Source organism: Corvus kubaryi, unplaced genomic scaffold (assembly GCF_017639235.1).
Source record: "Corvus kubaryi isolate FWS band 111438036 unplaced genomic scaffold, C.kubaryi_AGA036_p1.0 37357, whole genome shotgun sequence".
NCBI lineage: Eukaryota > Metazoa > Chordata > Aves > Passeriformes > Corvidae > Corvus > Corvus kubaryi.
Window position 1 is genome coordinate 7096180 of NW_024581117.1, and position 27168 is coordinate 7123347.

Here is a 27168-nt window from a genome sequence, read left to right on the forward strand (position 1 = left end):
TTTGTCTGGTGACCTGATCTCAAGCAAGGCTAGGCACTGAAGGGTTTTTAGCAATAAAAATAAATAATGTTTAAGGAAACAATTAAGTAGTTCTTAACTGTACTTTCCTTTTATTGTCCATCAACCCACTGCAATTAATTCAGGTTTGGGGGAGTTTCACAAGAAAACCACCACTGACAGACATTTGGCAGCAAGCAGATGATTTATTTCTTAGCTTCTCCTGTTCAGTCAGTGGTTTTCTTTATCTGTCCGTCAGCTAAGTCTGAAATCCTGTTGCAGAGTTTTTTTGAAAGAAATTTCAGACTTGATAGAAGTTTCTGGTTCATAATTCAGTTCAGTCACAGGATTGCAGTAGTCCTTGGCAAGATCAGATTTCTGGGGTAGTTATCCCCTGCAGTCCTTAGGTGGTACCTGCTTTTCAAAGAAGACAAACATAGAAATAAAATAAGAAAATGAAGGGAAAAAAGGTCTGTGGCTTCTCCTGTAGCGTATTTATGGAGATGCTTTTCTGGCATGTTTTTTACAAATCAGGCATTTGGAAAACATGCTGTGCTTTTTGGTTGCTTTACCCTTCCATTTTCAATGGGATCATGAATTGTCCAGGAGATGACGGGCCAGTCTTCTGACTTCTAATAGTTTGGGTTGATCTCTGGGCATTTTTGCTCCATACTAAAGCTACAGAAGACAGAAGCTTTTTGGTTGATGAAGCCTTTCCTCAGAGATTGGGCTAATGTTTCATTCTGAAGATTTACACTGATTTATGAAAAAAAAAGCCCAAAGAAAGATGACTGATTTAGTTCCTCCTATACCTGGAGAAGTGAAATACATATTTGGCATTAAACATTTTTATTTACTTAGTTTATTCAGCTAACTGATAATGTTGTCATAACCACTGTGGTAGTTCAGGAAATATATAGAGTATTTTGGTAAAACCTATCTTAATTTAAATGTACACAAATACCCAAAGAAAGCAAGTAGTGAAATGTCAACTCACTGGTCTTGTTCAAATCTAACCACCATTAACATAGTCCTATCGTGCCAAAGAACAGAGAAAGTATGAACATTTTTCTTAATAATAGTGCTGAATTACTACAACTTTTTCAGCTCTTTGAAGTAGGTTGTGTAGGGTCAGGTGTCACCTAGTAACTTGGGAATGCCATCATTTTCCTGTTACCATAAAAATAAGAGATAATAAAGATAATAAGTAGAAGACTGAGATGATGAAGCCTAGATATTAAAAAAAATACGCTTTTGTAAGTATATAATGGATTGTGGCAAAAAAGAGCATTGCCAGGAAGACCAGCATAAAGCTGTAACACTGTTGAAGCTCAGAATCAGTTTTTAATCATGCCCATAGTTTTCTGACGGGGATAAAGAAGGAGACAAGATAGCTATTTCAGTATCTCCTCAGGTGCAGATGTCATGATTACCATTCCCAAAAATTCCAGTTTTCTTATTCTGGAATCTTTCTTTAAATACTTGTAGAAACCATGAAGACGATCCTAAATGTAGGGGACATGGTTTGCCAAAAAGAATTTAGTAAGTGTTTACAAGATTTCTGGTAAATAAAGGGGAAATTGTTACATTCCCAGAAGGCCATAGAAAATGCTGTCTGCTGTTGTCAAAAGTGTATTGAACTGAACAGTCGCACCATCCAGATTTTGCTCGTGGAACGATAGAGTTGAACTAGCAGTAGTTAGATCTTAATGATCAGTTTGAATTTGGTGGTACTTAAAGAATCTTTCTGTGTTGTCTGTCATGTCGATTTTTTCTTTGTTTCAATGTTTTGGTAACAAAAATATTGGCGTCCCAAAAGAAAGAAGCCTAAGAAGATAAAATTTTCCCAAGAGCCGTGTCACTGCCTGTGATGTTAGTTAGCATAGAGGTTACCTCCTTTTTTCATCTTCACAATCGTCTTCGTGGTATTTGATTTTTCAGACTGAACATACATGTTGGTGATATGACCAATGTGAAGAATTATTAATCATGTTCATTGTATATGAGTTGTCTGCAAACACAGCAAATAAGGTAAATTTTACTTTTTTTGTTTGTTTTGAATTAGGTTCATGCACTGTTAGTTCGAGAAGTTGATGTAGAGAAGGTGTCGAGTTTTGAGAACCCTTATGTAGATGCAATAAGAAGTTTGTGGAATGACCCTGGAATTCAGGAGTGTTACGATAGACGACGGGAATACCAATTATCAGATTCAACTAAATAGTAAGTACATGGTAGTGATGAACAGCTGTATATAACTTCCTGCTTCTAACAAAGTAATTTTTACTTTTTAGCTTAGTGTACGTCTGTGTACATATTTGTATGCGTATGCACCACAAACATAGCTGAATATACGCATACCAAATTGAATTAAGGAGTGGCATACATCTATTTTAGAATTACATCTGTGCTTATTTCACAAAACGACAGTCTGTGATTCAAAGTCTTAAATTAAGATTCTAGGGATGGTTAATTTTGGGGGAGGATTTTTTGTTAAACCTATTCAACCTACTCTCTTCCAACATATAATCACAAATGCAAGATGGGCAAAAATAATTTCATGTAGTGTGACAGTAGTGAATACTGGGAAGTGCAATCAAAGTAGACCTCCATACAGTTCATAAAAATTGAAATGTCCAAGAACTCCTGTTTTCCATTTTCCCTCCCTGGCAATTGCAGTCTTAGTGGTGAGGTAAACAGTACTAAACAAAGGGATTTGTTTTATACAGGACTGCCTTTCTATTATGGAAACAAAGTTTAAAGAACATGGCTACCAAGAACACATCAGGAAAGCACTTAAGTTAAATTGTTTGTTCTAGATCAACAATAATAAAAATGCATATGTGGCTAAAAGATGTCCAAAATGTTATGCCTTTAGTTTCTTGGGACCAGAATCTGATTAAAAAACAATGTGAAATTTGTCACTGGAATCTGATGTCTGCATGAAGGTTTACTCCGTGAATCTGAGTTATTTTTTAGTTATGTAGCATACAGCTCAGATAAAATTTCTCATCTGCTGTCAAAGAAATGGATGATGGCCTCTTGATGTTGACCAATGCTACAGAACACAGCATAGTTTGTTATTTAAGCCGAGGCAAAAATCTCCATGGATTCTACATGAATTTTTGTATTAGCTATGAAAAAAAATTATTCCAGTGATATAATTCCAGTCTCCATTTGGCATGTGTACATGAATGGAAGCCTCTTACTTATGAAAGTGCACCACAAAGCTTCCATTAAGCTTATTGTACGGCTCAGGACATTAGACATGACAGTTGTGGAATGACGTTTATCTGCACAGTAGTCTGAGCATCGTCATCTAGCACAGCACTTTTTAAGTGATTTAGTCAAGATAAGCTTACTCGGATCTTGCTGATACAATTTAGGCAGCTGAAGACCTAGGGATGCATGACATAGGTCTCCTCAGATTCATTGCAATATTGTCACCACACCATAACTTCTCTTTGCCCTATGCATGGGGTTTCTGTTGTCCTGTGCAGTTCTCTGTCTGGTTACCTTCCAAACCCATCATTTTTGCGCATGTATTTTGGTGTAGAGTGGTGCAAAGCACAGTGGCATCTCTCTTGTATTGTTTAGATTCTCGCTGTCCCCAAAGATACCATACTGTGTTTTGGTTTTAGGTGGTAAGGAAACATAGAATATTACATAAAGAGAAAAGTTCCAGGATACATAAATGGTGAAGAGAAAACTTCAGAGACAACATTACTAACAATATGTTTTCAGATTGTTTCTGTACTGAAATGAGTGGCAAAGTTTAGTAGAAGGTGAAGCAGAACTTGACTCATATTTTGAATTTCTTGTATTTGTAGGTCCTAACTTTGTTTCCACAACAGATGTGATGCTGGTTTTAAAGTTGAAATAAATGTATGTATTTTGTGTGCTCTACCTTAGAGGCTAAAAACATAATTACTCTCCTAAGTAGAAAATAATGATCTGATGCTACTTCTGACCAGATTGTGCTGAACACCATAGTTTTGGCCTACTTTCAGTTAAATCGTCACCATAGTAGATCTTTTGAGTAACATTAAAAATAGTAGGGAATAATCATTAAGTAGCTATAAAAACAAATTCCTAGTACATTGTCTTGCAAAAGGTGCATGTGGTAGTTGATTGGTTATTTCTCAAGCTCAGCAATGTTTAGCAGTTCATCGTGAGTTTTTGCAGATTTGGTGACTTCATTATAGTTCATACTATGGATTTCTGCAAAATGTTTTAAATTAGACTTGTTAATCACTGTATTCAAGTCTTCAGAAACGCCTCTATGTATACGTATGCTTGCAAGTAGAGTTTTTTCCAGGTATGTAAGTCCACTAAATAAAAAATCAGCAGAAACCAAATAAACATTGTTTCGAAAATACAGTATGTGTGTTTACCAGTAAAACACCCAAACAAATTTATTAGCATTATATCCCTGTCACAAAGCAAGAAAACAAATTGCTTAAAAGTTTCTACTGAGATTCACAAGGCAGTAAGACAGAAACAAGCACTCAGTGCTCATTGTCTTGATGTATCAACCAAATTGGTTTGTTGTCCACCAGATCTCTTGTAAGCCTATGTGCCAGTGTCTGGTAAGCATATGTGTCAATGTCAGACATGTTCTTTGTTCATCCCTTGCATGAGCCTCTCATCTTCTCAGTGGTTTTCCACTGTGTTTTTATAGTAGTAGTGGTAGTGGTAGTAGTAGTATTTTCAGTCTGCTGCCTATACTGCTTTTTTCCACCATGTCTTCAACAAGGCCAAGTGCTGAGTGCCTGCCCTTGGGTTATAGCAGACCAAGGCAGTGATACAGGCTGGGGCAGAGTAGCTGGAAAGCTACCTAGCAGAAGATGACCTCAGGGTGCTGGTTGACAACAGCTGAACATGAGCCTGCTTGTGCCCAAGTGGCCAAGAAGGCCAACGGCATCCTGGATTGGATCAGAAATAGTGTGGTTGGCAGGACCACAATCTGGTATTTCTTGTATCAGAAAGAGTGTGGAAGGGTTCATCCCCCTTCACTCAGCACTGGTGAGGCCACACCTCAAATCCTATGCCCAGTTCTGGCCCCTTCACTGAAGGACAGACATTGAGGTGCTGGAGCATGTCCATAGCAGGGCAACAGAGCTGGTGAAGGGTCTGGAGCACAAGTCCTGTGAAGAGCAGCTGAGGGAGCTGGCCGTGTTCAGCCTGGAGCAAAGAAGGCTCAGGTGTGAACTCATCACTCTCTACAACTGCCTTGAAAGGGGGGTGTAGCCAGGTGGGGGTCAGACACTTCTCCAGGTGACAGGAGATAGAATGAGAGGACATAGCCTCAAGCTGCACCAGCTGAGGCTCATTTTTTTGAGCATCAAGAATAGTTTCTTCTCGGAAAGAGTTGCTAAGCATTGAAACAGTCTGCCCAGGGAAGTGATGGAGTCGCCATCCTTCGAGTTGTTCAAGTAATTGGGTGTGGTACTTAGTGCTATGGTCTGAGTGACAAGGTGGTGATCAAGTGTTGGACTCATTGATCTTTGAGGTCTTTTGCAACCTAAATTATTCTCTAATTACACATAGTCTTCTTCCTGTTATTTTATTGTTTCTAAATTATGTTTCAAGTTTCTGGTATGTTCTGTATATCATAATACTTTCACTTTCTGCCATCTTTTCACCTGTGTTGTTGTTGTTTTGTCATTGTTAGTTGCACTTTTGATGTTTTTATACCCACTGTTTGTACTCTGGAAGAATACATCCAACGTATGTTTACTGAAAGCAGTGGCTAAGAAAGAAAATTCCTTGCGTTATGTGAGTTGATTGGAACTTCTTAGAGGCGTAACAAATACGTTCTATTCTCTTCCCTGACCATTGGATGCTCCAAAGCTTGGATGTCCATGTTGTTTTAAAATCAGCTTTTAGACTTCTCTGTAGCAAAGTCAAGAGCACATCAGATACATAGAGGTTATTTGCTTCCCATGCGCATTACAGGGTGACTTAGCCACTTAATTACCACTAAATTACTTCCCTTTAAGATGCTGTCCCACAGTGTGAGACAGATGAAAACTAATAACATGGAGAATTGCCTTAAGTAGTAGCTGTGTGAGGTGAGATGAGATCATTCAGAATATACTGTACTGGGTGCCAAGACCTTAACCCAAATGTAAAAAGGTTACCAGTCAACTGTTTGATTGTATCATACCTTTTCAAAGCCTAAGGAAAGAAAAGGCAATAGTCTTCTGTGTTAGAGAAGTTAGGTTGCAATTGGAATTTTCGAACTTTCATCACCATTTTTCTCCAGTATGACACTAAGGTCTTACCATTCATGAACAAAATGTAGGAAGTGTTAAGACCTGGAAAGTGTCCCAGAGCCTTGCTTGGCTCAGATTTTCAGTTTCATCTTTCTCTGGCCACATGCAATTGTAGTATTTGGCCACTGTGTACCTCCAACCGAGGACTTTCTCGTTGCTACACAAGCACTGAGCATATCTATTTAGTTTCCCTTCTGTCTTGGGGTGACCTTATGATGTGTATCCCATATTGCTGCTTATGCCCAGAAATTAATTTTTGTGCTTTTCTGTGCCTCTAAACTGAGCCTGAGAGGGGGAAGGAAAAACTGAGCAAAACTTTTTCAAAGCAGTTTGCGGCTTGTTCAAGGTCAAGTAGAGATAGTGACTTTTCCCCCCCCAGCTGCGGCAGGGGAGCAAGGAAGCACCCGGCTTGCTGCTTTCGAGTCAGCTTTTGGCCAGTTGTTTTTCAGTTTCTTGTTCTCCGGAGAGAGACTGAGAGTTGGATTTTGCTTTTCCTTCTCTGGAATTCTGGATTTTCTCCCTTTTCTACTGGACTGCTTTTAACCTCAGAGCACATCGGGAGGACTTTCCATCGGGCACAGAGGGCCTGGCCCTGCCCCAAGCCCCAGCTCTGAGGAGACCAAAGGGAGGACTCGAACACGTTCCCAGGTTTTTCCTCCACAGCGAAACATTTTATTATTTAGCCTTATTTTCCTTTACCCGTGTGTTTGGTAAATAAATAGTTTTATCTCCTTCACTTTCCTTCGAGGAAAATTTATTTTTTCCTGAACCTGGGGGGGGGGGAAGGGGTTTGTACCTTCTCTCAGAGGTATATTTCTAAATTTGGCCAAACCGGAACACCTTCCATGGCTATGTTTTCTAACACTTCAGATAATTAAATATAATTTTCCCATAAGTGTGTTAGTTATGTCATATATCTATAGTGCATTTTGTTATTATATAATGCACTGCCTTATTAGTCGTACATGCCCATGGCATTCTCATACATGTATAGTCTTTCAAGCTTTTGTTTCTGCCTTGCTGTCACCTTTAACAGCTCAGTTCCTGCAGTTGCACAGTTTTGCAAATACTGTGACATGAGATAGTTGGACAGCTAGCATAGAAATGCAGATTCCTGAATTTTACTATGTAATAAGAGCTCAAGGGTGTGAATCTGAAAGCATATCACTGATTTTTAACAGGAAGGAAAGAGATGAAACCTAGTGATTGTCTGCTCAGTAAAGTACACCTTTTGTGAAACTGCTGCAGGAGTTGTAAGGCTTTGGTCATCTAGTAATTTCTGTATGACAGTATTCCATTTGAGTTTGAAATATTTTCAAAACTTCAGCTAAACAATTCATTTGTATCTGTCAGCTAAAGATAACATTTTGCATCTGCGTTACTCTTCTGAAACAGCTAAATTTCAGTGGGTCTAGCATGTGTTAAATACAGTGTGCTCTGGAGTACACAGGGGGAAAGATCAGTGTATGAATCTAAGTTTTTACTAAGGCAGTTTACTCCATTTCTTGGCATTGCCTTTAGCAATCATTCTTTTATTTCATAAAGGTGTAGCACACTCTCAGAGCATGGTGGGTCTTTCAGGAGTAATACTGTCCAAAATTGGGACCTGCTATGCAGCTGAACTGATAGCAAATTCTGAATAACTATCTATGGGATATCTGTGTAACAGCCATTAGGTTGCAGTGAGAAAACCATATAGTCGTAATTTCAAAGATGCGTAATTACATTATTATTTAATAAACTGTTCATTAGTTCTTGCTTACCTTCATTTGTAAAAATGTACCTGCTGGTCCTAAAGCTATACTTGAGGTCAATTTGTGTTGCAAAATCATAGATTCTGCTTTTATGTATTCACAGTTTACACAACACAAGGTTTAGAGTAAGGTAGAAACAGCAAATAAAAACGGAAGTCTGAAATTCAGAGATCAAGTGCTACCAGCAGAACCATGCAAATCCTATTTTATACCTTAGGTATAATCCCAAAAATAAAATCATTGTCTGAAGAAAGATGGGACATGCATACCAAAGTACTGCTTCCCATAGAAAAACTGCAGATTATGCAGGAAAATTTAGAAAGGGAAGTGGGACTATGTAAAGAAGTATGCAGTATGTATTTGTTTCAGGACCCTTTTTTCATGCAACACCGAACATGTTCTTAATGACTCTATAATTTTTACACCACATTTCCTAAAAAGAAAAATTTGCATGAGCATTTTTTTATTTGGTGACTTGTCTTTTTTAGCCTTTGCTAAGGTTGGCTTTTAGTGGTGTAGGAAATTGAGGAAGACAGCTACGTAGGATTTCGGTGGAATATGGACAGAAACAACGCTGTGCAGACTTCTTCCTACCTCACTTCAATCTTAGTTTTTTTGTGTTTACTTCAGATTAAGATGAGATAGTTCTGGAAACTGGTAATTTGCTTCAACCTCAATTGACTCTTCACCAGTGGTGTAGAGTCTTAGAAACACAAACCTCTACAGAAATTCTGAGAACACAGCCAGTACTTGTTTACATTTAGTTTTGTACACTGAAAATTGATTCAATTTACTGGACTGCTGCCTGTTAGCATAGAGGACACTTGTGTCAATTATTCTGGCAGCTCTGTGAGGCAGGAAAAATCCTGCTACAGCAGCTTTAGCATTTTGCTTGTGTACTGTTGAAAGAAAAACCAGTTGTATGGTTTCTCAAAGACGCAAAAAAAGCAAGGCTTTTGTTTTTCAGCACATGGTCAAAATTAGTCCTAGGGTTTTTTTAGGAGAGTGGTCTCATCAACCAGCTCAAAGTTTTGCTGAACAAGCTAAACAGCCCCACTCCAAAAACACACCAAATCCAAACAATAGTATGGAGTATAGCCCTACCCCACTCCAGGCTAGGCTGCAAAGGACAGAGATACATCAAATCTTATTATTGCCTCATTATCCTTAGTCACAGACTTTGGTTAGGTTTCTGTTTTCCCTTGCACTGCCATTGTCTGTGTATGAAACAGAGCATTTGGAGAGAGTCATAGCCATGAACTGTCTTAATTTTGAGGAAAAGACTTTATTTTGCATTAAACCTCAAAACTTTGAGGTTGAAAATATGTAAATGTTTATGGTTACTATCATACCAAAATGTGTCGTGTCATTGAATGCAGTGAAAGCATTTGCATATGAAATGTTGCTGGTAAGGCTTGCTTTTATAGCTGTGGTTACACAGAAATCACCCAACAAGCTTTTATGTTAAACAACAGAGTCTGTATAATTTCTTGAGGTTTGTCCCTTCCCTCTTCCCTGTACTCGCATTCTTCCCATATGGATATGTTGGCTGGCTGGGTGGTAACAAATCATCTTTACTGGTTTTATACTGACCTTTCTATCAGCGTCAATAATTACTTCTATCTCAACACGTTTGGTTTTATTTAGAGATTTATAACAGAGTGTTTCTGGTGTGGTGCCAGTCAGATCCTTTCTCCTCAGCAGTGCATTTCAGAGGCATTGTGCTCTCCAGCGACTTGCGCTCACCGTGTGTCTCAGTCAGACTCCTTCCAAGCACAGGGTTTAACAGTGTGGTAGTGAGTATTAATTCAGCATCTTTTTACAGCAGTTTTGCCTGCTGACTTTAGAAAAAGTTATTAGACAGTACTGATGAGCAGACCAGTCTCACTTTTAACCTCAGAAAGGGAAATGATGTTAGAGATGGATTGAAGGCTGTACCCTTTCTGCCTTTGTCTGCCCATGCCTTACTACCTGCACCTGATCAATTAGGCTATACGCTGAACGTAGTTTAAAGTTACAGAAATTCTCCTGTGGATTTATTCCTTAGAAAATGCATCTTTATGACCCGATTACTTGGAAAAATCTGGCCTTGAAGATGCTAGTAAGTAGTAGCTCATAGCTGGAGGAGGGTGGTTGTTTGAAGTGTCTGCCCCATGTTGAAGGTGCTCCAGTACCTTAATTTCTGAAAGTAAATTCAGTAAATTTTTATGTCTGTCTTAATTAGGTGATGTAGCCCTAGGAAATTAAGGCTCAGTGTTGAGCTACCTGTTCATGGTGGCTGGAGTCATACTCATTTCTTAAAGAACTTTACTGGTTGAAACAATTCTGCTCTGCTTATTAAGCTTAGTAGTCTCACTACCTTGCTTGATTTCTATATGGGAAATACATATAGGAAAGTATAGAGCCAATCAGTCGACTCCCATAATCCCATTCCTGCTGTTTATTTGGAAATGTGGACAGACAGTACCTTGGACATGTGCTTTTTTTCAAGGGCATTGTGAACGCCCCTAGCCTGGCAGCTTCCCTGAAGCTGGCTGCAGGCTTGGACCTTGTCATAGGTAATAAAAAGTGCCTTAGAAGTAATTCCTTCGCTCCTGGTGCTGACTGGGAAACAAAAGGCTTCCTCTGCTTCTAGTCAGCCTGCAGATCACAGGCATGTTGCTAGATGCTGGCAGCTTCTCCTGACATCAAGGGAGGGCCACTGCCAGCAGCTCATTACATCCTCTTTGCCTCAGTGATGCACCTTCTGCCTGTCACTATAGCAACCCCCTGGAAAATTACCTCAGCAGCCACTAAAATTCATTTTTATTAAAACTAATTACAGATATAATTAACTTTTGAAACTTGGTCTGTATTATAAATTTACTCAGAACCATGTATTTTCCCATTTTCTTTCCTTTGTAGAATACTTGGCTGAGTAGGTACTGTTTGGGTGAGAGGCCACATAGCTAAAGTGTGACTCATCAAAACAAGATTTCTTAGTAGGTGGTGAAAATGAGCTCTGAGTACCGTGTACCTGAGAGCTAAATGTCTTGCACAGTTGCTACTACCTGTACAACTGAATTTCCTGTGGTAATGCTGGTGATTACTCACTGTTGGACTAGCTCTCAAGATGGCTTCCAGGGTATTTCCAATACCCATATTGTTATTATGACGTTAAAATTTGAAGCTAATCAACTGAGAAAATACCTGGTCTGGGCAATTATTGGCAACTCTCCTTTTGTGGAAGCTTGTGGTTACTTCAAGTCTTGTGGTTTGTTTGTAAGAATACATGTATAGCCAGTTGTAGTATACATTGAAGAGTTAGGTGCATGGCTAAGACTGATTGCAGTATTCGTTAATTCATTTCAAATTGGGCATCTACTCTAAAACACACTGTGCTTAAAGTTTTTTGTTTGTAGGTAGGATTTTTTTGCCCATGGAGCAGTGTAGTTGTCAGTATTTCAGGGCTGCATTAGCTAAGTAGTTTAGAACCACAGTGAATCAGTTTATTAGTAAGCAGATACATTAAAAAGCCCATCAGAATCTTCATTTACTTCTCATCCGTTTGCTGAAACCCAACACATTTCACGTAGCCTTGGCTTCGCAACTTCTCTTCTGGTTGCAGATAAGCCAGTGGAGGAAGTAACTCCACCCTGCTGGAGTTTATGGACTTGCCACATCCCAGGACATATCCATCAAATAAACCTTAATCAAAACAAGTTCAGTAGTGTTTCTCCACCATTCCAAATAATTTTGATGGAAATCTGTTGTCAAGCCATTGCACAAGTGAAAGAACTGGCAGCTGGGGATGGGCATAGCAGCAGCTAGGGTGGTCTGGAACCAACACAGTTGAAAGCAGAAGACAACTGACATTAGGTGGCACTTTTGGTGTTTTAATTTAAGGTTGCTGCCTAATGAAGTAATTTAAAAATAAATAAACTACTTGTTTAATAAGCTGTAGAATGTTTGAAGCTTATGCATGCAATGCTGCACTTCTCTGATGATGAGGGAATTTGTTTGAACTCCAGCTTTCATGAGGGTTAAAAAAAAATGTTAAATAGCCAATTCTTTTGGTACGAGGAAGATTTGAAAGTATAAGTCTTCATTGTGACAGTAAATTAACTGTCATAAGCCAAATAATAAATTTTCAGTGTTACAGGAACAGTTAGAGTAGTAGTATGTGAAAAATGTGTGTGCTGCTGGTATGTCTTTAAATATTAATTGTATTCTAGTTATCTTTTCTTTTTATGTAGTGACCTGTATTCACTTACATATTCCCTCAGCATTTTGAAATAGTGACTCAGCTCAGGAACCAGTTGTTCAAAATAATCAGACTATCACCCCACCCCTTCTATTGCAATGCAAAAATCCATTCTTGTGCTTCATAAGGAGAAAATGTCTTTGGTTTTGTCTTTGTAGTACCATGGATGTAGAGGTGTAGTGTTTTGCAATTAATACAAAAGTTATGATAATGTATTGAGCTTATGTGTGTTGATTTGCTCCCACTGCTATTTTAGGAAGATGGCACCTAACTGAAAAGAGACATTTAATTTGTGCAACAGATCAAAAGTCTTCAGACAATGATATCAAAGAGTGCATAAAATGGAAAGGCCCTGATGTCAATTCCAATGATTGGAGTTCTTGCTTAAAGAAAATAGAGTTTTTTGAAATTCTTACTTTATTTTAGAGGTTATGTAAATTTTAAAGGAAACTCACCCCATCTTTAGTGATTTTCAAATATCTTGAAGGCAACTTTGTGTTGCTGCTGCTGGCAAAACTTTACGTTTGATTTTCAGAAAAATGTTTAATCCCCCTGAACTTGATAGCAGAACATGAAGTTACATATCTTCATAGGGTAACAGGAAGTGTAACTGGCTGTAGAACTGTCAGTGGCAGAAAATACCTGTTCCTTTGCTTCAGAACAACAGTGCAAAACTTGATTTAAATCTGAGTTCCAGCACAAGTAATGTTTCAGCAGAAGTGTCTATGTTAAAATAGAATATAAAGAACCCCCCAAAAAACAGAAAAAGAAACCAAACAGAAAAAACACAAATCAAAATCAAAACTGTTTCTTTTCTATCTGAGAAGAATTTCGTTGACTGCTGTATACTCACAGCATTAAAATAGCAATAATAAAAGACTTTAAATTGTGCAACAAATAACTGGGATATTTTCATTTAAATAAATTGATACAATAATATATTCCTCCATTAAGTTTTATTATTTTAAGTTTGAAGAAAAAGTGGTAGGGGCTAAATATTATTGGAAAACAACAAAAAAAAGCAGGGTATTTTCTAAATGGCTTTTGTTAGCCTGTAGATTCTGACTGTCACAAAGGTTTTCTTTTTAGGGGATTTAGTGCATCCTTCTGATTTTCTGTGAGATACTCCTCCTGGTTTTGACACTAATTCCTTGATTATGGGTTTGAATGTGCAAGTCAGGACAGTTCTTAGAGAGCCCAACTCTCTTTAATCTGCTAAGTGAAGAAATCTGGGGAATGAAGTAATACTCCATAAGGATACGTAAGGACTCTTTTGTGGACTGTGTAGACTTTTTTAAGGGGCTATGGGTGAAATGAATGAAAAGGTACTGACCTGAGTTTAGTTACTGAGTGAGCAGAACTTGAGCATAAAGAATGAGGATGAGGAAAAGGTAAGTATTTTTAAGGATAAAGTAATGTTTCTGAAATTTAGGACAGAAAAACCCCACGAAACCTCACCTGCTTGTTTATTGATTTCTTGAAACACAAATGAGATGTAACAATCAAACAGTATCTATCCCTTTGCTTTATCACCTTTCTAAAACCAGCCAGATGTGCATTACCAGATACATTAGTAACGTGTCCACTGTGCAGAGGTGCAGTAACCAGGCTCACCTTGGAGACTACAGCTAAAGCTGGCAAACGAATGCAGCAAGACAACTGTGTAAATGGGCCACCTGCCAATTTATTCAGTTAAAATTCTCTCGCTCGTATGAATACCACTGCAGCACGTAATGACTGGCAATGCTTCTTTACATCCTTCCAAAATTTCATCACAAAATAAAACAAATTCTTCTGTGGGTGGGAGGGAATAAGAATCTAGTTCAGGGTCTGTCACTTCTTACATTGATGGTTATGCATTTCATTCAATTACATCGGTTTTTTTCCTTTTCCACCAACAAATTGGTGGTGAGCTTGTTCCTGCTGCTTTTTGTGTAAAAAAATTCTGAGGGCAGATCCAGTGCTCAGACTCTCGAGCCTTTTTATCACTGCCAGAAACTAATCAGCATTCTCAGAAAATATTTTCACAGTCGTACCTTCTGGCTTATTTGAGATCTATTGTTCATTATACATATATATAAATATATATATAAAAATATATATATATTATATATATAACTTTCTCACATTGGTATTTGCTATTGGATTGATACTCCATTAATAAAGGCACAGTGAATGAAATTCGATAATAAAATTTTATAATTGAGCCAATAATAATTTGGCGCCTCCCCAAAGCTAACAAAGTAATTCTTCTGTATTATTACTGTAAGGTAGAATTTAAACTTCCTTGTTTCTGTCATTGTTCAGCATAACTTCTCACTGCTTTACTAAAAGTAATTCAGAACATCTAGAAGAAGTCTGATTATTTCTTGTGTGGCTTTATTTAAAAACAGTGCCTTCACTAATTACTACAGGGAAAAGAGCATGTTCAGAAATTGGTGACAGTTCATCATCATGTAATAAATTACAAAGACCATTGTTCTCATCCCCGAGAGTGAATGAGGGAGTCCTTAGGATAATTTATCTAGTGGCTAGCTGTAGGTCATTTTTCTGCTGTGAACTAGCCAAATGTCAAAGAACTTTGTTTCCTGCAGCAGTCTTTCTGCTAGATGTCCACCCACTTGTGACAGCTGGTTAAAACCTTCAGTACACTGGTGCTTTATGGTTGAAACTCACCATTTGCCAATAAGCAGAGTAGTTTTATGTTGTAGTTACTGAACCTTTACAAGCATTTTTACAGTATTTTTGGCTTATTTGCTAGCCAGCTGGAATGTGTTTCATGTACTGCAGACTTATCAACCTAATTAGAAGTTTCAGTGTGAATGCAGGACTTCAGATGCCAGAGATCCCACTAATAATTTGTGCTGCCTTCTGATAAAAAGATCTGGAGAATGTTTTAATTGTCAGTGGTTGGGGTTTTCCTTTTTTAATTTAGTCTCAAAACAGTGCTCTTTATCCTCCTGTCATTTTATAACTGGTAATGAATGGTCTATTCTATAGTAGCCCATTCTTCTTTGGAAGGTTTATGTTAGCTTATCCAGGTGTGTATATGTAGGCACTACAGAATGAATATCAAGAAATATGTTACATACTCAAAGCAATTGTATATTTCTCACACTTTGTATAATACTATGTCTCTAAATTTCCTAGAATTATGTAATTGACAACTTCAGTGAATTTACATATGTGAAAGAAAGCCGAGCAAAGTTGTATGAGAAAAAAACCCCATAATAATTATGCTACTTTTCTTGTAGAATTAGCTTGCAGCTACATAAGTGGGGATGGAATACATTTTTATATTTTGTGCCCTCTTTTCTGCCGATAATGCTTTTTTTTTTTTTTTCTGTTGTATTTCTCCCTACCCCACAGCCCATTTCCTTCCCTAGTTTTCCTTTCTCTTTTCCTCAGTGGGATGATAGTGTCACTGTCTAGCATTCCTGTTGTTTCTCCCTGTTTATAGCTATCTTAATGACTTGGACCGCATAGCAGATTCCACCTATCTGCCAACCCAGCAGGATGTGCTCAGAGTTCGAGTCCCAACAACAGGAATCATTGAATATCCATTTGACTTACAAAGCGTCATTTTCAGGTAGGAAATAAAGTTTTAGCACCCACTTGCTTTGTTTCTTTTGTTTCCTTTTGCATTGGTAATGCCACTTTTAGGATATTGGTTTTAAGTGCATAAAAAGCAATTATTCTATTTCTAAAATTTGAGCTTCGTCAATTTTTCTTCATGTAATTGTCCACATATATTAAGGAACTCATGTTAGAGATGTCAGAAGGATCAAAGGCAATTAGGTTTGTTACTTCTGAGAATAGTTTTTACTGATAGAAATCTGCAATTCATCTTTTCAATAATATATATCAAAGTTTCACTGTGAGTAATAATCTGAAAATACAACCATATATGTCCTTATCATTCATGTAAATTATGGAATAAAAGGTTACCATTTGTGTAGTTGATTTTATAGAGAAATTACTTTCCTTTAAGAGAGGAATCAACCTACTTTAGTGCAAGTACAGTTGTTTAAAAAATAACTATGGAATTGTAATTACAAGTTAGACACCTGTGTTTACACGGAGACATGAGATTGCGTTAGGAATACACTGCAAGCAAACTTGAGTTTTGATTTTGGCTACCAAAAACTTCAGTAGACACATATTCTATTTGTCTGCTTAAAATGGGGCAGCTTTAACAAGTTGTGGATTTTGATTCTGTTAATTTGGGGGGGGGAAAAAGCGGTCCACCATCTGTTTTGTTCACATCTGTTTTGCTGAATACACAGGGCATACATTGCCAGCTCATTGCTCATGAGACCTTTATATCTCATAACTCTGAGGGGTTTGAGACTCACAACAGTTCAAATACAGAAAACAAATCAGACTTAAAGCAAACATGATGAACTGTCTCCTTGCAGCAGATTCTATTAAATATCAGTGGGAAAAAAAACATTAAGAAAAATGAACCAACTATGTTTTTAACTAAACCCATGAATTTTGACATGGTGTGTGTGATTGGGTGTTTATCTGTTAATGTGTTCATGGAGTTGATGTGGTTGTTAATTTTGCAGAATGGTGGATGTAGGAGGCCAGCGATCAGAAAGAAGAAAATGGATACATTGCTTTGAAAATGTCACATCCATCATGTTCCTAGTAGCTCTTAGTGAATATGATCAAGTGCTTGTGGAGTCAGATAATGAGGTAAGCAATTGCCAACAAAACCCACGACTTCAAAAAAAAGTTTTACCAGTCCAGTCCCAGGTGTTTTCTAAATGCATCTACAATCAGTCATGCACAACTGGCACCCAGTGGAGTGAGAAGCACTTTAGGGATCAAAGGGGAGGAAGGGTTCAATCTTCAAGTAGGGCAATGCTGCCCCGCTCCATGAAGGATTCAAAGAAGTCTCTGGTTTGTGTTGAAGAGGAATATGGTTGAATGGAGAGAAATGTTTGCATAATTACTGTTATGAGCAGAGGCACAATGATAGGTGGTGTAAATGGAAACAAAATGTATAGATTCCTAAGGAACAGACCCTGAAGTAGTAAACTCCATTCTTTTGACTTAAAGCCCAAGGTGTATACTGTAGTTTTTTGTCAGAAAGAAGTAAGCAAGTGGGTGGGCTGAGGGTGGAAAGCACACTATCCATTATTTCGAACGCAGACTAAGGACAATTTTTTTATGTTTTTATGTATAATCATCTGTGTCATTCAAAGCTGAACTTCCAGAAATTATGATGTAGCCTGCACTAACTTCATCTCCTGTAAATTTGGAAGCTAGGCACGTGTAGTTAAAAAAGAGAAATTGTCAGACTTGGCTTGATTCAAGGTTCTATCTTTTTCTGTTTGCATTATTCTTTTGTAGCCACAAAGTCAACACACAAATACTTAGCATTTCAATTATACAAATCAAAGCAAAATGTATTGGAAATTGCATAGAGAAAAATTATTTATGATAGTTTCCAAATACTATTCTGTCTATCCAAAATAAGCTTCATGGAGGTCAAAACCTTCTTGCAGGTGGTTTTTACACCTTGCTACTGAATTATTTATGTTTCTTTTTAACAACAGAGGAAAACTTTGAACATTTTTGACTTTTAGTTTGAAATATATTCATGACTTTAATTCAGACCAGTTTTTGTTTTCAAGTCATAACGTACATAGCCTAATAGGCTTTCCAGCACACTTAGGCCTGTGTTACTCTAACACTGGAAAGGATCCAGCCAGTCACAGAGCTGAGTACCAATCTGGGCAGCTTAAGTTTTGGCTTTCAGTAAACCTGTAGCCTGTCTTTCTAGGTTTTGTTGGTATGCCAGGACACTGCCTTCTTCCCTTCTTTTTCTCTCCCCTGTGTTTCTAAACACTGCAGTCCCAGAATTAATATTAATGTGTTTATTTATTCCACATAAAGCAAAGCATAGTTTGTCTGAATGTGGGTGTGGCAGAAATATGGATTTAAATGTATTTGTTGACACCTTGAATTAAGAAATTTAGCCCACAAAGATATTTTTGTTCTTCACTAACGTGTGACAACCTCAAGAGGGAAGACAGTGATTTAACTCAAAGACGTTGGTAACCAGCCAAGAGATACTTTTCACACTTAGCTTTAAATTGTGGAACAGTATTGAAATTTTAGCACCAAAGTGAAGGGAGTGTGTGCAAATGCTCTACTTTCTTATTATGTATGCCATCAGTGTGATACTAGGATAGAATCTAATCCTTCTTTGGTCTGTGTGCCTCATACGGAAATTAAAATATCTGACTTGACAATTTACAGTGTTCTGCTATTTTCCCTTTCATTGCTTTCATGGCCTGATTAAACTATGATTTTTGTAAGGTGGCCTACTTTCTTTTTCTAATTAGTCCACTGCATATTGCCTGAAGTCTCTTTTCCTGAGTACATTTTTACAAAGAAAACTGTAATGTTTAATCTTTTTTGTCATCCTTTTTAGTTAATACAGTTTTTCATTAATATGATTTTCATGAGTAAATAGAAATCTTTAAAAAGTACTATTTCTATTGGGGGGGAGGGTTGGATGACCTTCCTCACTATGTAAGTGGTTTAGAGCCCTGAAGACTTGTGATTTTTATTTCAAAATGTAGTGCCTCGTGGATGGTCAGCTGTAAATCCATTTCTTTCCTTGTTTACCTTATTCAAGAGAAATGCATTTGGATTACAATTTGGATGGGGTTACTCTTAGTTGGGAGGCTTTGTTAGTGTCTCGCACTGGATATAAGTGAGGTGGAGCTGGGGACTCTTTCTATTTTCATGCCCTTGAAGGAGTTATGAATTCAAAGTTCTGAGGAATATAACTCCTGTGTAAGGGGACCCACATAGAAAATAAGACAAGAGTTCAGGCTGCCTGTTATTCAGAGACATTGCAGGATGACTTCTAAACGACACATCCATGAAATTGCACTCCCATGACAAATATCTGAAGAGTAGGGAGCTTCAGTCCTGAAGATAAGCACGCCTGGCTGTCCAACTGTATTTTAGCTGTGATTTCTCTAACAGGCGATACTCAGACCCAATGGCATCTCTGTTTTACGTGTGTGTCTAGATTGCGCATAACTCGATTTTGGTGCATAAATACAAAATGGGAAGAGTCAGTAAGGATGGTATATTTTAACACACTCTGCAAAAATTTCAGTTGAGGTACACTCATGAAATGCTTCTTTCTTCCAACATACACAAAGGAGAGAGAGCTAACTGTTCCCAATTCTGCCCTTAATAAAATAGAAAGTCTGTCTAGTTTCATTGTTGAAAAGGAGGACAAAATTTGAACCAGAAGACATAATATACTAATTACATTAATAGTACGGTAAATTAAGTAAATATTTCATCGGTCTGATGTGATGTGACAAAGGAGAACATGTTATAAATTAAATTATTAGATGTTTGACCTTTTCAGTTTTTCAGGAAACTCCAATAGGATTAGAAGCGAGATAAAAAAAGAAGGAATCATCATATTGTGCCTTGTAGGTCACGCTCTGGCTCTGAATTATGCCAGCAAATTTGGAGAAATTGGCAGTTTTATCAAACAGCACAGTTAAGAACTTTTTCCATGTTTAAAATCAACTTACTTTTTTAAATAAAGTATTTTTTTTCTAGATTAAACAAAGGAATTTTTTTTCTAGATTTCCAGGATATTCTGCATTTGAATGTGTGTTAGAGGTAGCTCCTTTCAACATGTAAAATCTCAGAGTCTCAGTGCAATAATTAGAAAAATGAGTTCCAGCTTTGTAAGAGAACTAGTAATCACTTGCAGTTACGGAAGAACTAGAGACATAGAAGTATATCTGTAAAATAAAGTTCCATAAAAAAGAGGGTTTCATTATCTTTATACAGCTAGTTAAGTATTTAGAAACAGCAAAATAGAGATCAGTGTTTATCGAAGGTTGTACATCTTTATTAGTGCACTAAAAGTCTTAAGCTATATAAAATTTCATATAGTTTGTATAGCTCTGTGGTGGTTATATGTATGTTTTTGTTTTTCTAGTGTTCTCAGAGCAGAACCAGAAAGACACAATACAATTGCCTCAGTTCAGCTAAATGAATGAATGAATAGGCTAAGTGAAAATTAGAAATTTTCTAAACTATCGAAAATAAATGTTTTCAGAGGCTGCAAAGCAACAGAGGCATTGGACAGCATGAAGTATTTTTAGATGTAAGTCATCATGAGTGTTCTGAACATTGCACAAGATATTTGGGGGGAAAATGGCAGTTTAGATTATTCTCATCAGAGATAATACATTTTGGTTAAATTGCAAAATGTGAGATTCTAACAGGATTGGAGGTAAATTATGAACCTCCTTGGTAAGAGGAGATTGTTAAGTAGAGTACTGTACTTTTTTAAAAAACAGCTTTTGTTTTAAAGCCTTTTTTCTAGCTTGTACTATGTCTTAAGAAATTACATTTGATTTAGCTGCAGCCAGAATTGGTAGTTTTAACATTATAATGCAGTGGAATTTCTTTTAAAACAGTGGTACCTTCCCTTCCCTTTAATCATCGAAAGTCACTCAATTTTCATTCAAGTTTTATCAAATGTACCATCTGCTTATAATCCATGTATTTACAGGTTTGATCTCAGATTACAGTTCTTGTGGAAAAGGATTGTAATGTATGAAGCAGGCAGGAATGGTTTAAGAATTCTGTAAAATAATAGGAAAATTGATTCTTTGGCTTAACAAATTCTAGACACATTATCATCCTAAAGGTCTTTCCCAGCCTAAACCATTCTATGATTCTGTGTCTTCAAGCTGTATCTAATATTGCCTTTACTTCCTGCCTGGCCTCCTTTCAGACATATTAAGATGTTTTCTAGGATCTGTCTCTTCAGAGAGCTTGGCAAATGCTGTATTGCTCAATGGACATTAAAAAAAAAATTATGCTGCAAAGATATTTCCCCATCTTCTTGTCCACTGGCTTTGACTTCCTTACAATATGGAACCAAATGGTTTGTGTGCTTTAAGAACCTGCATCAACTAAGCTGGTATGATAACCAGATTGAATCTTTTTTCTTCCAGTCCTGATCAGTCACTTCTGAAATATTCCAACACAGATTTTTGCATGAGGTACATTTCTCTTCGTTCTGAACTGAGTTCCTCAGAAACTTGTCTAAACCTGTTGCATTGCTGCAGTGTGACGTACAGTGGCATAGCAGCCAGATGTGTGAAGACTGCTGTTTGCACTGTTGAGAATTCTGCTGCTGTACCTTTATGCTCTGTCATTCTCATTCAGCATCCCCTTGTCTGACAGCTTTTTACCCTGAGTTTACAGGCTTCTAAAGAGGTAGCTGTTATTTACAAAGTAAGCTGTGGTCCCCATTAAGTCTTCCAGGTTTCGGAAATGTAGAATAGCAGGTTCAATTACCACTACCAGATGTTTGCATGGCACTAGCAGTAAAAAGGCATAATTTTGTAATTTGAGATGTGAACAGAACCAGGAGGTCTGGAGGTGGCTTGAGCAACATTTCCAATAGCCACTGCACAAATCTTTCAGGAATTCAAGGGGTCTCAGACAAGTGGAACAGGATAGACGATGGGAAGAAGGGACATCTGACTGAGTCTCTTATGGAAGCAGCATGGAGCTAAATGCTTCAGGAAGAAAGCTGGTCTTAAAAATGTTTTGTCTGAAACATTGCCAACAGGGGATGATTAAAGTGACTTAATAGCCTGTAAATACAGTGGCCCTCGGTAAAACTGTTTTTGACTTGGTGTTCCTATATCATGAGAGCTGAAAGCAGAGCTGTTCGTTTAGAGAGGTAGGATCTAGATCCTGAAGAGACATGTTCAAAGCTTGACTGAACACAGCCATGAGTAGAATGGTACAATGACAGAAGTTTTTCCTGCTGGGAGCAAGGAGTTATACCTGATGACTTCCACATAAAGATCCACTCCAATGTAAATTCCTCTTTTATTCTAGAAAAAACTTAGTGTTTTCTAGACATGTGAAAAGAGGGTTTTTTTCTGTTTCCTTGGGGAGCATCTTTGAAGTCATGCCATAGGTTTTACCATAGCTTCTTTAATACCCATGAAGAACCCTACTTTATTTGACAGTAGATACCTGCATTAATGTAGTTACCTTCACAGTACTTGATTTACACTGAAGACCTGTCTTGCAGTTTTATCAGATGAAGGCAAACCAGGATATTAGGAAAATTAGGGCTTCAGTATCTCAGCCACAACTGCAGATTGAAACTGAACGAACTTCGTAGCGTGGTTTTCTGCAATGTTTTTGTGCTTCAAGTAACTGAATAAAGGGACTGTTCTTCTGATTGATGGAAAATTTTGTTATTTGTAGATTGTCACACATAGAAAGGATCAGTGTTGCTTGGTTTGTTAACAAATATTCCATTAAAATCTAATTTATTAAAATTACATTAAAATAATTACATGAAACCCAGGATATGTATTTTTATTGTTAGCTCATTTGCATTTATACAGGTATGGTGATGCAGGCACGCATGCTTACATTTTGAATCTGAACAAAAGTACATCTGCAAAACAGATGAGCCTAGATGGAAGTTGTGTAGTGTTCATTTGTGTAATACATTAACAGGTAATAAACTGGTACAGTGTTCCAGTCACACTTTGTTTTGTTGTGGGCAAAATAAGAAATGGCACGAGGCTGCACAGTTCTGAGTATGTTTACTCTTCGCAGAGGCAATTATCTGAACAACACATTTCATTTTTTCATCAGAACTCTCATGCTGTTCACATCTGGGCGTGCTTCCACTTCTCTTCCAGCACTCTGTGTTCCTTATTCACAGGTTAGTCATACATGGCTTAGCATGAAGGCTGAAAGAAAACAATTCTGGGATCAGAGCACTTCTCTCTTTCTACACCATAAATAAATGTAATGCTTCAGTTGGCTGGTTTTTTCATCAACAACCAACAATCCAGAACAATCGAGCATATGGCAGAGGAATAATATAAACTCCCAGTTAGAATTAAAATCCTCAAATAGTCTTCATACTTACTTATTTAATTATTTTTCTCCATGGGAAATCAAATCTCCTGAACTGATTGTTTATTTAGATACTTGAGAAAATAGCACATTAACTACCTGTGACAGACCTCATTGCTGGATGTATTGTATCTGTTCATACCTGTCCACACAAATGCATATTTAGTTTTGGTTTGTGGATGAAAAACCTTTTGAATGTAAACTGTCAGTGCTGGGAAAGATTTGCATTAGGAAGAGTCAGAGACTCGCTCTCTTTTATTAAAGTGTGTGGTTCCTAATGAAAATGGGGGACTGAATGATCGTGAAACAGCATACAGAGGCTGCCAGAAATGCTGCTGGTAAATGTTCCTACATTTATAATCGATAGCCAATTCTGGCATTCATGTTTTGTCATGAAAAATAATTTAAGAGCTATTTTTGCATTTAAAAAATACTTGACAGCAATACTTGAACCACATTTTATGACTACTTTATAGACCGTTTTTTGTTTGGACAGTATTTTTGTATTTTGATGGTTGTTGAACATGTTGATTTGATGGATTTCAGCTGCCACTTGCTTCATCTGTGTCTCTTCTAGGTATATAAAATTGCCATGTATTTGCATGTGCAGCGTTGCAAAATCAGTTTGTTGGAGAGTTGAGAGTTCTTCTTCCAGGTGATTTAAAAATACAGTTTTCGCCTACAGAGATGTCTTCCCAGTCGTCTACCAGAAGCTGTTTTTTTCAGGCTAGTTTACAGAATGCTTGAAGACAGTGAACAAAATAAAGGAATTATTCCTGAGCTCTGTTTGAAATGGCCTCTCACGGCACTTGTGTTACTCATCAAAATATTTGTACAACCATTGCAGTTTTTACTTAGGTGACTAGTCATACCAGTAGGGCTACAAGATTGTGCTTCATACTGGTGGCAAAAATGTGAAGCACTTCCAATTTTGATACTGTATTTACTTTTTTACATAGTGGAGGACTCTGCACTTACCTCCCACTTCCTGATTTCCTCTATTGTTTCCCTGCTTTTGCATAGCAGCTTTATTAAATTTTTAGCCAGGAAATACACTGTAGGTCCTTCTGTACAGCTTGACATTGCTTCTATGAAAATAACTGCCGGAAGTCTTACTTGGATAACGGAGACATTCCTAGTTAATACAGAGTTGTACATAATAAACATTCACAATAAAAGGTTTTGTCAACCAGAATAATAGAGTCCATTACAGTGACACTAACCTTCTGAAATACTAACCTGTGCTTTTTCTGAAGCTCTCTTGCGTCAGTATCTCATTTTCTGCAGTTACCATCTCTGAATTCCCTCTGACTCAAATACGCATTTTTGCCAGCATACACAAGTTGTTCACTGAAAAATGTGTCGTTTACCTCCTCCCCACCTTCTCTCTCACTGCATTCCGATAAAATGTAGTTCCTCAGAATCTGTGAAATCCTAATTTTTTTTTAACAGACGCTACTTAAATTGCTAACAATTTCTTAAGAGAAAAGCAATTGCTACATTTTTCGTTCAGTGTGTGAGATACAGTATGCCCACTAGATGCCACTCTAGATAATCATAAAGACAATAACGGGTGAAGCTCCACAAATGCTTCTCTGTTGTTTCAGATTAATATTGTACTTAGTGTTTTCTGTCAAAGCACTGTTTGTTAGCTGGGAAATGCTGCTTTCCCTTCACTGGGGTGCCACGTGATACAGCTCTTAAATGCTGTTTTAGCACTCTTGCAGGTATTCTTCAGGATCTGACAATCGAGTGCTTATAAATTATTTAAATTTTGTTATTTCTGTAATTGCAGGAGTAATTGCATTTTTTCCAGAGCAACAGATAGCAAAGAGAATTTCAATATTTACATCTAAACTAGAAATACATCATTTTAACAAGAAAACTGAAAGTATACATATAAAAATAAAATTGGAAGGAAGTGTAATCCTTTTTAAGCCATTAAAACTTACTGAAGAGTAAGTTTGCATTTGGATAAAATATGGGAAAACGTGGTTTATACTTCTGCTTGTATTTGTGTTAATGTTTAATGGTACTACAGAAATTTCCCAGCATAGAATCTGTTACATAAGGTACATAGTATAAAGAAATTTCATTTTATTTTTGTTTCATAAAAACATGTATGTAATCATAAAATTGGACAGTCATGTGATTAATTAGTAAGTACAGTGTTTTTTCTTGATACTTACTTAAATATTAGAATAACTTGGTCCAGGAGTATGTATCCTGTTTATAGTTAACAAATTCACTATTGGAGTATGTCTGCTGTATTTCTTACTCTGTTTCATAATGATATTTTTACATTGGACTGGCAACTCTGTCACATTGTATGGAAGATGGAAAATTTTATGCTGGCGTCTGTATATATCCTAATAAGAAAAATAGAGGAACAGCTGGTGATATCAGTATGTTTTTATGCAATTTGGGACTCATTGCAGACAAAAGCAGAGCAAGGAGGTTGCCCAGGCCAGCAGATCTTCAGGCATGGTGAAAACAGTAATCCTGCTGCTTATTTTCCATGTGCAGAGCCAGGGGGGCTATGATGAGCTGTTGCTGCTGCTGTTGAAGGCTGGCTTCACTGCTGACAGTGGCTGTCAGCTACTGAGAAAGTCTTGAGCCAGATCCAGCTGCACGTTTCTATATATTACTTATTCAAGTTTTCTACCTGCAGCATTTTTTGTTGAAGCTGAAACAAGATTTTTCTGGAAGGAATTTGGTGAGATGGAGCTGCTCATAAAAGGAGATTAAGTACTTGAACAAACTGTTAAATGCTGCCTGCTCTCCACTGTTGCTGGTTTTTTGGTTTATTTTTTTTGAAGAGCCACACTGTCTTGCTTGGTTTGGCAAAGCTTCCTTCATGTTGCATCTGACAGAAGGTCAGATCCCCAATGCTGGACTCTTTCTATACTCCTTGTAATCCTATCCCTACTTCCAGTAAAAATACTATAACATGAAACTGGTTTTTACACAGGAAGTAGTGCATCCTGTTAATGAAAACTTTTTTTCAGAACAGTAGTTCAACCATGTCATCTTGTGATTAATCAAACTGATTAAAAATATTATGGCACTAATGTTGCACATATATTTAATAAAGGAAAAGAGTGAGCATGCAAAGGAGTGAGCTATCATTAGAAACAGAAAACCATTTTAAGACAAATTTTAGAGGATAATAAGCAATATTGTTAGAGGAATTAACTCTGGCATAAAAATTGTTTTTATCATCTGCTGTAATATTCATAAAAGTTGACTTGCTCTTAAAAATTGGATAAACAGAGAGATGAAAGACAGCAGAAGGTTAAGCAGAGATTGATTAGTCAAAAAATCACTTAAAATTTTTTTGTTAATCAATGAATCATAGTAAAATAAAATAATGAAGCAATTTTAGCATTTTAATCTGTTACGGCAAACTGAGGACCTGTATTTCTTTATACAGCCAGATAAAATTTACTTGAAAATCTCTAGGCCATCTTTCAATTCCTGCAAAATACCTGCAGACCACACGTCTGAATGACAGGATATCAGTATGTCAGTTCACTGTCCTTAACTCACAGTTTGCTTCAATTTCTCTTTGAAATAATTTGCAAAGGGTTTATAAATGGGATTTCATGGTCACATAATCTGTTGGGAGAACCATGAAAGACCCAGATCCAATGTCCTGTGAAGACAGTGTGAGAGACCTGAGCATATTTAGTCTCATGAAGAAGACACTGATACTTGCCAACAAGTATTTCTGGAGTTGTAGGTGTGCCGTAGAGCTGAATTTATTGAGTTCATAAAACAGTTCATAAAACAGTTCATGAGTTCATAAAACAGATACAACTATACTAGGTAGTTCCCATTGCCTTTCCTTAAGGTCTTGTTCAGAGAAGTCGTCTTCATAAATGTTGAGAAGAAAATACCATCATATTAACAATTAGTCTAAGGACTTAGATTT

At 37.2% G+C, this 27168-nt stretch overlaps 1 protein-coding gene across 1 annotated transcript in view; it reads left to right on the forward strand.

Moving 5' to 3' along the window:
• Window positions 1-27168, forward strand: part of LOC121667042 (guanine nucleotide-binding protein G(q) subunit alpha) — a 118889-nt gene that overhangs the window by 78760 nt on the left and 12961 nt on the right. The window contains exons 3-5 of the mRNA XM_042033134.1: window positions 2063-2217; window positions 15730-15858; window positions 16841-16970. Coding sequence (XP_041889068.1) covers window positions 2063-2217; window positions 15730-15858; window positions 16841-16970 — 414 coding nt within the window. The remainder of the gene's footprint in view (window positions 1-2062; window positions 2218-15729; window positions 15859-16840; window positions 16971-27168) is intronic.